The sequence below is a fragment of the Megalobrama amblycephala genome, linkage group LG1 (genome assembly GCF_018812025.1).
Source record: "Megalobrama amblycephala isolate DHTTF-2021 linkage group LG1, ASM1881202v1, whole genome shotgun sequence".
Lineage (NCBI taxonomy): Eukaryota > Metazoa > Chordata > Actinopteri > Cypriniformes > Xenocyprididae > Megalobrama > Megalobrama amblycephala.
The window spans coordinates 9,171,770-9,185,585 of record NC_063044.1 but is presented as its reverse complement, the minus strand read 5'-3'; the positions used below and the strand labels follow the sequence as shown (position 1 = coordinate 9,185,585).

At 38.7% G+C, this 13,816-nt stretch overlaps 2 protein-coding genes across 3 annotated transcripts in view; one reads left to right on the top strand and one right to left on the bottom strand.

The window, feature by feature from the left end:
- The window catches only part of LOC125280859 (gastrula zinc finger protein XlCGF57.1-like), a 1,316,469-nt gene that overhangs the window by 723,227 nt on the left and 579,426 nt on the right, over window positions 1-13,816 (bottom strand). The window lies entirely within an intron of this gene.
- Window positions 1-13,816, top strand: part of LOC125243033 (5-hydroxytryptamine receptor 3A-like) — a 36,554-nt gene that overhangs the window by 2,961 nt on the left and 19,777 nt on the right. Inside the window, exons 1-4 of one of the 2 annotated variants that reach the window (XM_048152285.1) lie at window positions 9-135; window positions 8,313-8,536; window positions 8,631-8,675; window positions 8,826-8,935. In XM_048152285.1, coding sequence (XP_048008242.1) covers window positions 24-135; window positions 8,313-8,536; window positions 8,631-8,675; window positions 8,826-8,935 — 491 coding nt within the window. In that variant the 5' untranslated portion in view covers window positions 9-23. Of the gene's footprint in view, window positions 1-8; window positions 136-8,312; window positions 8,537-8,630; window positions 8,676-8,825; window positions 8,936-13,816 lie in introns of those variants that run through there. The other variant, XM_048152276.1, reaches the window with a different exon arrangement.

Below are 13,816 nucleotides of genomic sequence, written 5' to 3'. Positions count from 1 at the left end.
TTGCTATTGGCCGGCGACAGCCTATGACGTCATACGGCGCGACCCGGATGTATAAAGGGAGCGCCTGGAGAGACAGTCACTATCTTTTTCGTCTTTCGGTCCTGTTCTGTCTGATTGCATCTATAACCAACTCCGGTAGGGTTTTTAATATATGCCTTACAAACGTTCATGAAATGTGTTTATCTGTGTCCCAGGGAAAAATTTGACACTTGATATATATATTTTTCTGGGCGTTTTCTGTCTGGAGTGGAGCACGCATACACAGTGCTTGAGGGCACTGCTGTGTGTTTTTCTGTTGTTTACGCTGTTCTCGTTTGTCACTCTTCCCGAGGGAAGAGCTGTCTGCATCATTGCCTGTTGGTTCTGGCCCCTGTTTGTGCTGAGGCTTAACGGTGGTTGCAATCATAGGGCTCGCAGATGAGCTCGTTGGGAAGTTTGAGAAAGTTTTATTCTCTCTAACTTCCCCGGGGCGGGCGAGAACGAGTGGATGACGATGACGTTCGTGTTTGACGTCATCGCGTCCGGCGGCGAGCGCTCCTCTGGCTGGTGTATGCGAGCTGCTGTGTGTTTGGGACTGCAGCTGCCGGGAGAGCGCGTTAGGAAAGGGGCCGCGCGCGGACGGCTCGACGAGCGGTTCCTTTCTGTCTATTAATACGGCAGCTTCCATACTTTCCATTCCTTTTTTGATCTCCGTGTTTGAGATCGGGAAGGCATGGAAAAACCCCTAGCCATTCAGTTTTGTATCTGAACCCAGACAGACGAGAGGGGGAGGAAGAGAGAGTGAGACGGGTGATCGATTGTAAACACTGTTGCGTTTGTAATCGATCCCCCAGCTATAGGGTGATTTATATCTACCCTCTCCTCTTCTTCTTCCACCTCCTGTGTATATGTATGTATATATATATATATATATATATATATATATATATATATATATATATATATATATATATATATATATATATATATGTATGCTTATATACATGTTTGTATATAGATGTGTATATGTGTATATATGTATGGACATATATCATGCTCAGATGCTTCTTATGGTCAGACTGATGGCTGGGCCCATAGTCATTATTTCTATCAGCCCGCTGTTTCTGTTTTATAGTAAGAGGATCTTTTAGGCTTAAAAGAACCTTAGATTCCATCCTTTCATGTAAAAAAGGAGCATTAGGAGTTTTTGGTTTTTGAGCCGCAGGAGGGTCTATATTTTATTCATTTAAAATAAGACCTTATTTTCCTGTATAGGTTTCTGAGCATGTAGTCAAGAAAATTAGGGGATGGGCAGACTGAAGTTGATAGCACTTGTCACTTCAGTTAATATGTAAATGTTTAGGTCGGTCTTAATTGGCCGCCTGACATTGTTTGCTTGTGAGCTTCACTTTCTTTCTCTTATCCATGAGATTTGGAGGTGAAGCCCGGGCTTCACTAGGCTTGTGGCCCTGTAAGAAGGCCCGTAGCTTAGCGGCTAGGCTAGAGCTAGGTTAGGTGTGTTATTTACATAACCTTATGTATACTATCCCTTATTAGGTTGTATAGTTCCTAGTTCTGGTCTCCTCCCAAGGGAGTTGTTAGGCCATATGCCCATTATCCCCTATCTAAAATCTGTGCACGTTCAGGATAACACCTTTGAACAGTCAGGCCGGTGGCCGGCCCATGATGAAGCTTTTTCTGTAGGCCCGCCTTCTGGCTTGATAGTGAAAAGGTTCGTGAGGCTTTTGGAACCGGGGATATCATTCTTCTCCTTTGAAAGAACGAGGAAGGAATGGCTGCTGTTCAGTTTTCTCTCTGTATGTTTTGTCGTTCGACTATTTTTCAGTGTAGTTCGAACTGGCACTCATCACTTCAGTTTATGCGTTTGTGGTGGTCCTAACCGGCCGCCCAGCGTGATAGCTGTGATCTTTGCTGTATTTCTTATTTGAAATTTCGAGGTAGCGATCAGGCTTATTATAGTGCCTGTTATTTTGAATAGGCCTGTATGTTTTTGGCCAGGCTAGAACTAAGTGTATGTATGGTGTATGTATAAATAATTCCCATATGTATTTTAGTTTTTGGCCTTCTCCTGAGGGAGTGGCTGAATTTTTTGCCCAGATTATCCCATTGCTTATGTAGGTGCAACGATGAGTGTAACAGCTAGGTTTTTAGACTGCTTTGTTAGAGACCTGATGCTGTTTCTCAGGTGGTAGGCCCTTATCTTTGCGTAGATAAGTTTATGCTATTAATGTTGCTAGGCCCCACTCTCTAGAACATTCATGCCGAGAGGAAAAAATATTTTCTTCCGAGCCACTTGATATTTTCAAGTTTAAGTTGACTATGCCAGCATTTTAGCTCTGTCCTCTAAGGCTTGGAACAGATTTGAGAATCTGTAGCCATGGTTTTATTTTATTTATTTATTTTTTTTTCTCTCTGTCAAATGGCATGTATTTCAAAGTTTCCTTTGAGTTCTAGACGTTTGCCCTACATTTGGTATGTGAGCTTGATATGCTGCCACAGGTTGGCACCCGCTTATGATAGTAGGCCTTTTTAAAAGCGGCCTCTATGTAAGTGTTTGGTGAATCCTTTCCCCAGTGTTACTGAGTGCATCACCTGTTGGATTGCATACTCAGGGTAGCTAGATCACTTTTTGAGAAAAGTTAGTATCTGTCAGCTCCCTTTCAGTTATCTGTTTATCAGCTATATTGCATATAACGGTGATTGTAGGCTAGACTGTTCAGCCTCCTTCTAGTTAGCAATAGTTTTATACTGTTGTGTAATAGATTTCAGTCTGCTCACATACTGTTTTTGGTTTTTACACTGCTTCAGGCCCTGCAGCATGTGGTTTGAGGTAGCAGGCTCAACTAGCCTCCCTTAAGCCATGTTGGTTGTGTATGGTTCCCTTTAGTCACAAAACTTAGGGTACTTTGCCTGTTTGGAAAGTGTAGCCTAGCACAGGTAGCAGTTAGCTTCCCATAGTTAATTGGGTTAGAGCTGGTTCCCTGTAGCTTGGTTCCCTGGAAATTCACGAACTGAAGCCACGTGTCATTGAATCGGCAGGCCCCTTCAGGCCTCCTTTTTAGTTTACATGTTGGCACAGATTGTGTTTTTCTGTGCGGCTCTGGATGAGATGTCAGTAGTGAAACCTTACTGAGGTTTGGTTTAACCTATTGTTGCCTCTGAGTCGATGATTCTAGTTGAGCTAAGAGCCACCTAGCGCTTAGGTTGGATCTTTGTGCTCCTGGAAACGGCCACGAGACTTACGCCGTGTGTCCTGAAGGATGCTAAGCCTGCGGGCTGCCCTTTTTGGATACACTAGTGTTTGTTTAGGTGTATTTCTCTCTGAGAACTATTTCTATACACTTTCGTTGGCCAGGGGCCCAAGTGGTAGATTCAACCCCCTCTTTTGCGGGCTGTTTACCAGGCTTGGGACCTAAACACTGCCACGAGCTGATGCCACGTGTCTGTTGAGGTTATAGGCCTTCCAGGCCTTCCTTAATACGTGTTGGCGTACGCTGTACTCCTCTTGCTTAAAGAGTAAAAGGTGCTTTTACTGAGTACACTGCTCATCAGATTGTGTTGGGTGGATTATCATAAGAGCACTGTGCAGCTTTCTATTGCTGCCATGGAAGTTGTCTGTCTGCTGCCGGCTTAGACAGATGTTCAGAATGGCTTTACCAGAAACAGGCCTCTTTCTGAAATTTACTTCTGTCTTTATGTATATAGAACTGTTGTCATGTTGTAGCCCCTCTCGGGCCTCCATGAGTATGTGCTCTTGGCATAGTCTACCTGTTAGGTGAGCTCTGCGCTTTCCCTTGGGGTTTGTAATAGTGCTTAGCTCCCTAAGCTGATTATGATGGTTCGGCCTTGATCAGGCCCTGTCTTAACCCTCTGGAGTCTGAGGCTGATTTGGGGCCTGGAGAAGTTTTGACATGCCCTGACATTTGTGCTTTTTTCAGTTGTTCATAAACATATTAATGACACAAGTGTCATTACACTGTATTCAGCACAAACTAGGCTACCATAATATGTGAGGAACATGTGTGTACATGTTTGTGTTTTTGAAGGAATAACGTTTATGCGTGGTTACTGAAAAAACAAAAAACTTAAGTCACTGATATAAGGCCAATAAAAGTATATTAAATCTGTGTTCACAAGACTTTTGGGTATTGAAGGTTGTAGACTAGAGTTTTTGCTTCAAAATTATGTAAAAATTATGCTGACTACTCTTTCATTTATAACAATATACTGATTTAGTTTTTGTAAGACACTTTTTGCCAAGAAACACGGTATGCGAGGAGGCGTGAATCTCCATGAATAATGGCTCATTCTCACCTGTGAAGACAAAAGAATTGAATAGTAATGACCTGAAAAGACTTGCATATTAATGAGGCATTTCAGTCAGGTAGGCTGTGAAAAAAAACTTCTGTGATGTCTCAAGCTCATCATGGTATATGAAACATACAGAAAAATTTTATTACAATATAAAATAATGGTTTTATATTATACTTTAAAATATAATGTATTTCTGTGATGCAAAGAGTCTGAATATAGGCTTTTAGTTTAAAAGCATGCACATTTGGAGAAATATAGGATTCTCATATGTTTATGTCAATTTTCTATACAGAGGAGTTATTTTTTATTTAATATTCATTGTTATCTCTATGAGCGCTGGTGTTTGCAATTCATACTGCAGCCGGAGGGCGCTCTGTGCATTTTAGTCCACAAATTCACTTAAGAAGAAGACGATATTCCATGAATGGTGTTTACCAATTCATACTACAGCCGGAGGGCGCTAAAGAAACAAAAACTCACTTAAAATTTATCAATAGAAGAAAACAAACAGGAATTTACTGAATGTCTTCCAGAGATCGCTAACCATGGCTTTTTCATCCAGATAAACAATTTTCAAGGCAATAAATACACGATTGAGATGATGAATGCATGTGTTGTCTCTGAATTTGCCTGTGAATAGCGCTGGCTCCGTGGGCGTGGCCGCATTAGTGGGTAATGAGCTGAATCACGGACTTCTGACATGGCTCTCTTTTCATACAGATTACATAAACACAGAATGTTTGTTTTCAATTTGACTTGTACGATTTAAAACCTGACATTTCAACGTTTTGTTAGACATAAGTATGAATTTTTTGTGATTAGTATTCACTAAGTTACACTTCATTTTCTGAGAACTATCAGATTGGACTTCGTTCAGAGGGAGATGAGAGATCACGCATCATGTTAGTTTTCTTTATTTTACAAAAAGCACAACATTTTGTTTTTACTCTGAGTGTATACAAATAAAAGGAGATATTCTATAGTTTCAATTGATGTATTACTTGTGTCTAAATGACAGAGTATTTTAAGTCTGTTTTGCTGCAATGTGAAAAAAACCCTGCAAAACGCGCCAGCGCGTTTTTAGACCTCAGAGTGTTAAGCGTCAGCCCCAGGCTGGTTTGTGCTCCCCTTTTCAGGGTTTTCAGCGCACAGCCTCCTCAGTGCGTTAATTAAGCACTGGGTAGATCCTAGGTTGAGCGGATTATCTCCCCTCGATATGAGGGTTCATAGCACTCAGCTGAGTTCTGCTCTCCAGGATGCCCGTCTCTACGCGTGGGTCTGAGCTGGTTTCTGCCTTTCTGCAGTCACTCTTACCTACTATCTTCCTGAAGAATGCGTTTTAGAGGCTCTGTATTCAGACAGGGTTGGCCTGAACTGAGTCTGTTCCCTGAGAAGACCAGGTCGGCCTCCCTGGTGGCAATGAGGGTGACCTTGCTCCCCTCATGAGTGACTGGCCGAGGTTCCCTTTGGTTCCTTGGCCACATTCCCTTAAAGGAACCACTTTTCTCACAAGAAAATTGGGTTCTAGACGCCTTAGCGTTTCTCTAGGCTCTATTTGTTAAAAGAGAAAGGTAGAAGCCTGTGGGAAGGTCAGCTTGGGCTGTTGGCCAAAGGGAATGCTGTCACTGACAGCCTGGTGTGACCCGAGGGGGAGTTGCTGGGCAGTTTGAGAACTGCCTTGAGGTCTTTGCCTCAGCCATATTTTTTGGCAGGCACTCCCCTCCAGCATGGCGGCGTGGGTATATCATTCCCCAATGCATTCTGTTCAACGCAGAGTGGAGTTCCCTTCGAAAGGGAACGTCTCAGGTTACGTATGTAACCATAGTTCCCTGAGAACAGGGAACGAGACTCTGCGTTCCTTTGCCATGCTTCAGGTTGCCTGCCTTCAGAACAGTCCCTCAAGACGATAAGATAGTGACTGTCTCTCCAGGCGCTACCTTTATACATCCGGGTCGCGCCGTATGACGTCATAGGCTGTCGTCGGCCAATAGCAATTGGAGTTGTTGGATAGTGCTTTCGACACCTGGGTCACGTGACGGTTCCCCAATGCGTTCTGTTCAACGCAGAGTCTCGTTCCCTGTTCTCAGGGAACTATGGTTACATACGTAACCTGAGACGTTTTTAACACTCTGTAGATTGGACTCCAGGGGCCTGTACCATGATGGTAGATGAACAAACTCAGGGTTATAGGATTAGCTTTGAGATGACAAAACCAAACCATTCCAATCTGTCTTTGTTGGTACCATGATGCTGATCATCAACTTTCTCTGTCAACTCAGGCTTTGATCCTGATTTTGTGGAGCATGTGCACATGAATCCGTGATGTCAGTGGCAAATAGCCAATCACATGCCTTGCAACAGAAATAAACTGTGATTCACTTCTTGCGAGAGAGCCAGCGCGATTCAAAACTCTTTTGCTGAAAATTAAGAATGTAAACGCATTTACACTAATGGAAAATACTTGTCTGTGAAAGAGGACAAATAAAAGAAATGATCTTTCTCTATCAGTCTAAGTGAAATTTGTGAAGTTTATATAGCTGATAATATATAGCGATAGACACTTAAACATACAAGGTCACATGTAGTAATTTTTAAAGAGTATATTTACACCTTATTTAGGCCTATATTACATATGAAATAACGCAAACTAATCTGAAACTTACCTGGCTAGCCAGCTAATCCAGCTTCATGGTACATACCCCAGGAGTTTGTTCTTCGTACCTTGCTAAATACATCTGAGATGATTTGAAAAATGCTAGATCTTCTAATCGTGATAACTGATCTCTGGATAATTTGGTTCTTCAAACGAATTTGTGGAATGGATTAAAATATCAGGATTAAATTGTCTGAGATTACTGCGCATTCTCGTGTTCCTTGAAAAGGGCAGATGTTTCGATACTCGAAACCACGATCAGCAATGTAGCGATTGGCTGGCGGCAAGACAGCAACATAATGACATCATATAATTAGAAAAGACACCTGACGAAAAACAACAAATTTTTGGACCTTTATAATGAAACTGTCAAGCGAATAAAATTACATTATGACATAAATGTTATAATAATTAAATGAAATGTGCAGTTATTTCTACACTATTCCCAATTATTTAGATTCACAAGCATTTGTACAGTTGTACATTTTTATTTCAATGCTGTATTTCGCAATTCATTTAATTTTATCTTTAAAGCAGATTTGTTACGTGACAGCATTAAGTAAAGTTTAATTAAAGATTAAAATTAATTGAAGTCCAGATCAAGTTATCTGCATCTCCTGCGCTGCATCAGCCACTCCCATAATAGCTGTCACCATTCAAATTAATGTACAGCTCAGAATAACTGTACAAGCATGTGTGTAAGACTCCAATACAATTGTAAAGCAATTATTCTATCACAAATACATTTTTCAATGAGTAAAACTGGCTGTGCCTATAGTATTATAGACCACACAACATTTATAATTTTATTTTCAAATTAATTTGTAAATTATTATCATTTTAAATTATTGTCCCTGGTTAAGTAGATCTTGAAATAAATTACCAGTGGCTGGGACAGATTTTAAGTATCACTTAAAAAGATGCAATCTAATCCTGTTTACATGAAATAAGCCTGCTCACGAGCAGGTTTAAGCTTACGGACCTGTTGCTATGGCAGCAAGTCCAGGATGAGCATTGAAGAAGCAAACAATCCAAGATCATGCCAAATCGGCATCAATCAAATCCAGCTAACCAAGTTAGCGTTGTATGAAGAATGGGCCCCAGAAGACACAGAGCAGTGTTAATTTAACACTGGGGATTTTGCTGTGTACATTTGTCTTTGTGTGTGTGTGTAAGACTATGAAATGTAGAAAAATGAATGTTTAAACATGGACTTCTCTTTTACTGTGTGCTTGGAAAATATATTATCTGTGTTACTGAATGTCTCATTTGCACAGATATTAAATAAATCAAATGATATTGAAAGATTAAATTCAGTTTACACCTTTGTGATTATGCATACTAGATACAGGCGAGCAGATGAGCACATGGTGGGTGTCAGAAGGTCCAGTCTGCAGTGCAAAAGAAAAAGATACAGCTAAAAAGACACTTTATGAACATCTCTACTTGGCGAAGAATGACTCTCAGAATGCCAGAATGTTGCCCTTGATATTCAACGAACATGAGTGCTACAACTACCTCCCTATCAACATTCGTGTGAACCTACATGTGACCTCCATCATAAATGTGGTATGAGTTCAGCATGATTTATCTTCTTATTCGGGTTAATATGGCATTTTAAGCAGTTGTCATATCATCTCTCAACACCTCTTTTTATCTACAGGATGAAAAAGCCCAGAGCCTCACGACACTGGTCAAAATGATAACTGTAAGTTTAAAAAAAAAAAAAAAAAAAAAAACATTTCATTCTTATTTCACTTAATTTGCAGAATTTTGTCATGTGATCAGAGGTTTTATTGGATTTTCAAGCATACAGTATCTGTCTTATAATCACTCTGAACTTTATGTAACTTTCCAGGCGTGGCCAAATTTAAATATGATGTGGTATCCTGATGGATTTTGTGGAATTGCAACATTTGCAGCCCCTAAAAATATGTTTTGGACTCCAGACATTGATATAATGGAAAGGTATAAAATTACTTCTGTCAGAATCTTTTATTTTACATTAGTTTTTACCTTTTAGTGAAAGAACAGGAAGATTGAAAATTATGGATACACTGCACTGTAAAACCATGCTTTTAAAAAAAGGCCAAATTCTGACAGTAACATATCATTTTCCATGAAAACAGTAATATACAGTAGAAAACAATGCATCCTGGGAAATATTTGTCATTTTCAAGAAAATAGCCTACAGGAATGTACTGTGAATTAACAAGACTCAAAGTCCGCACTCAGAGGCTGTGTTCCAAATCACACCCTATACTCTCATTCACTATTCCTTACAGTAGTTCATTAGTTCACTTGTCAGTGAATGAAAAGAAGTGAGTGTAGTACACAGGTGTCTCCCATTAACAAACACATCCGGCATCCCTTCACTCCCACTGTTCTCTGCCTCTCCCCACTCATCATAATGTTAATTACATACAGTTAATTTACATAAACATCACATTCAGAGCTTAGTTAAATGTTAGATACTAAATAACACATGCTATTATAATTTTCAAAGAGACTGTCATTACTTACATGTACACTCTAAGGGCCAAATTTACTAAATGGGGCAAATTATTGTGAGAGCGCAATTTCACAAATGCACCGACGGGACTGGCAAGTTTTGCTCGTGATCTACTGCTGATGTGCAAATAAATATTATTAATCTTTAACACACACTTTAGAAATTGAGTAAGTTTACTCAATTAAAACAATGCTCCCCCACCCTTTGACGTAACGACAACTGGACGGTAGACTGTCCCGGGCTGTCTCTCCAGTCTCCAGAGCAGTTCTCTCTTCTCAGCATCACAGAATTGGTGCATTTCCTCTGTGAAATTCAGGTTTGTGTATGTTTTATTTTATCTATAAAATCATTACAGTGCTTTAAATCATTCTATTTAATGCAAAACAACAAACAGGGATGCAATGTGAGTCATCTAAATAAGTCTCCTGTCCATTTTTCATCTGATTCAAATGCCTGATGTCTTACATAAAACACAAAAGTTTATTTTTAAAGATAATGAATGTAATTAATTTAGATGATAAAGTGTTCTCATAACTGTGCACTGTTTGTTTATTGGCAGGTGGAGTCATTCGTGTCACAGCATCTTTCAACTATGAATGAAACGCAGGACAGCTATCTGAATTGTACACGTTAAAACAAAATAGATTGACAATAAAGGCCAATGTCATGTATACTTGTGGTTGTGTGGAGTATTTTACAAATGTTTAGAGAAAATTAAAAGTTAAAATTACTCATACATACTATAAAAGTTCATATACTCATAAATAAAAACAGTAGTACTCATAAATATTGTTTTTTAAATGTTTCACACCAATTATTTCTACTCAGTTTTATTTGTTAATATAATGCAGTTACTCAGATCTACTTATTTATTTCTTTTTTACTTACATTTTCTCAGTTCATATGGTGTATGTAATTGATTTTACTGATTTAAAATTTAATCAATATATTTAAATCTTAAAGGTGACCAATTATGCCCCTTTTTACATGATCTTTTAATTCAAGTCTTAGGTGTCCCCAGAATGTGTCTGTGGAGTTTCAGCTTAAAATACCCCATGCGTATTTTTATTATACCATGTTTTAAACTGCCTGTTTTGGGGTGGAAGAAAAAAATGTGCTGATTTGGTCAATACACTGAGGGTACGTTTACATGAAAATTATATGGTTAAAAAAGTTTTTCCTTTGAATTTTCCACATATAGACGACACCATTGTCAAAAAAAATCTCCATTCATACGAATCCGTGAAAAGGACTAAAAACGCTGTATTCTGCTGGCAGGCCATTAGATAGCAATGAATCTCTATAGACTGAATATGTAATGTGCATGTGCATGACATCATCTTTTTCACAGGTTCACATTTTTTTGTTGTTTACATGGAGACCGTTTTCAAAAACGTGCACTTTGAAACTTTTTTAAAACTTTGCGTTTTCAGGCCACCAATACGCTGTTGTCGTGTAAATGAATGGCCAAAATGGATAAAAAGTTTTCCAATTATAGGTGGCCCCTGAGGCATGAATAAAACAGAAGCTCACAAAGCAAATGTAACTCTCAAAATGGATCATTACAAACTGTTTGTGATGTAGCATCGCAGTAGGCATGACATGTATTTTGTGGATGTTTGCCAGCTTGGTGCACGGCTAATGTGGCTAAAGCTGCACACTGTTGGAGAGACTCAATAAAAATGAAGATGTGTTTATGAATTATACAGACTGCAAATGTTTTCGCGATAAAAATTAAAATAACGACATGGCTCTGGTCTTCGTGAATACAGTAGGAAATTCAGAAAGACAATTTGAAAACATCACAAAATATATATGAAATTGGATCATGCACAGTTGGTATCGATCCATCTTTGAGAAAAAAAAAAAAAAAAAAAAAACTTGTAAAATGACCTGCACATACAGTACATGAATTTATTTGGACACATTCTCTTGATAAATAAAGTGACACCACTGTGTCCTTAGTGTCTCAGATGCCAGGAATTAACAGATCAGTGATTATGTTTACATAGCTGAAACACAAGCTCAGGGACCGTCATTTTTGAGTACTGCTGTCCTGGTCAAAGTTTTGCTCTGACCAAGCGTTAGTTATCCTGAAGACATTCAAGTGTGTTTGATCATACAGATTCAGCGGGCGGTAATATTATGAGATTCACTTCCTACGTCATAAGGTGAGCGAAATCTGAACGATTTGTTTTTCTACATGCTTGCAGTGAAAGGCTTACCAAAACAAAGTTAGTGGGTTGTCTTTTTTTGGCATATGCACTGGGGAACCAATTATAGCACTTAAATACTAAAAAGTAAAAAAAGTACGAAAAAGTCAGATATTTATGATATGTGCCCTTTAAAATATTTTACCAAAAAATTTAGTAAATAAAAGAAAAAGCTTTTTAGAGTGTATATAATCAAACAACAAAGTATAGGTTGTTTTAAAAGTTTTAAAGCCTAGCCTCTTACGCGGTATGTCCTACGCCTTTCCTATTCTACTTACGGAACGAACGTTCCGCTAGTTTCGTTTTTTTCCGTAAGTAGAATAGGGAAGGCGTACACTGTAAAAAAATCCTGTTGTTTCTACGGAAAAATACCGGCAGCTGTGGTTACCAGAACAATACTGTAAAAATGACATCAAACCGTAAACATACTTACGGAGTTACATGTGAATTTTACATTTTAAATATGTATATTTAACATTGGATTTCAGTACACTGTAAAAAAAATCCCAGTAAAATTTACGGTAAAATAACATATTTCATTAACTGATATAATGTTAATTTACCAACCTAATGAAGTACTAATATCTGTTTTGTATCTTTATAATACACTGACAGTCACCAAACACAGCGGTGATAAGAGTCACATGATGAATCAAAGTTCATCACAAGCTGAGAAGCACAATACTAATATATAGAAGGAGCACACAGTGTCATTCACACACACACTAAACACCATCATGGTAACATGCATGAAATTTTAAAAATGCAATAAACATTAATTTAACAACATTAGATGTAACATAAAACCCTAATGTACATAACTGATGAGAAAAACTAAGAAGAAACAGAGTTATTTCAACAAAAATGTATCAAATGTGAAGTGTCACGCAGGGAATTGTGGGAATGTCAATTTACGGTTTTTCACTGTAAATTTTACAATGAATTGTTATTTTTCACTTTCAAAAACTGTGAATTTAACGGTATTTTACCGTAAAATTACATTAAATGTACCGTTAGATCTATTACAGTTATTCACCGTATATAGTACGGAAACTTTCTGTAAACCAATTAACAGTTTTTCACCGCAGCATTTTTACAGTCTTTTACTGTTAAAATCACAGTAATTTTTTACAGTGTAGGACATACCGCGTAAGCGTTTTGAAGAATGCGGAAACCGGAAGTACATTCAAGGTGATATTTTGGGCCCTATTTTAACGATCTAAACGCAAAGTGTAAAGCGCACGGCGCAGGTGCACTCAGGGCGTGTCCAAATCCACTTTTGCTATTTTAACGACGGAAAAACGGTCTCCAAAACGGATTGCTATTTACATGGCGTACACGCGATGAGTCAGTTAATGTATATGTGTGTGTATTGGCACGATTGTTCAATTAATTAGCCAATTTCGTTCATCATTATAAGTAGTAATAGGCTGAATTGAAAATAGATAGCCTAATTCTAATACACGCAATGACTATTCATCATTACATTTTTATATTTATGTAGCCTACACAATAATATTCTTTTACACTGTAATCCTTTTGTTTTTAATATTTGGCATGTTTGTGTGATGCGCATCCCTGTGTGTAATAAGCAAAGTCAACGCTCACTGTGGACGCGCCCAGAGGCGCAGTTTCTACCAACGCTCTCTAACAAAAAAATATTGCGCCATTGACTTTAGACTTTAGACCAGGTTTGAGTTGGTCTATGGCGCAGTCTATTTTCAGCTCCTTAAAATAGCAATGCGCCGGCAATGCGCCTGAACACACCTCTTTTTTAGACCAGCACGCCCATGGGCGCACTAACTGGCGCAAATGCATTTACTAATTTAAGGACGTGGCGCTAAACGGGAAAACGCGAACGGCGCCGGACGCAAACTAGCAAACACACTTGCGCTGCGCCTTGCGTCGCATTGCGCCGGGTGTATTATAGGGCCCAATGTGTTTATAAAGCATATACGGTTGTATTTTTTTTTTTGAAAATGACCCTTCGTTTCGCTAGATAAGACCCTTAAGACACAGAACTATATTCTTTGTTTTTTCTCATTGTGATGAATGATTAAGGGAATTTGGCCTTTGTGTTTCCTCATGTTTATACTCCTGTGGAACAGGAAGTCATGACTGGAC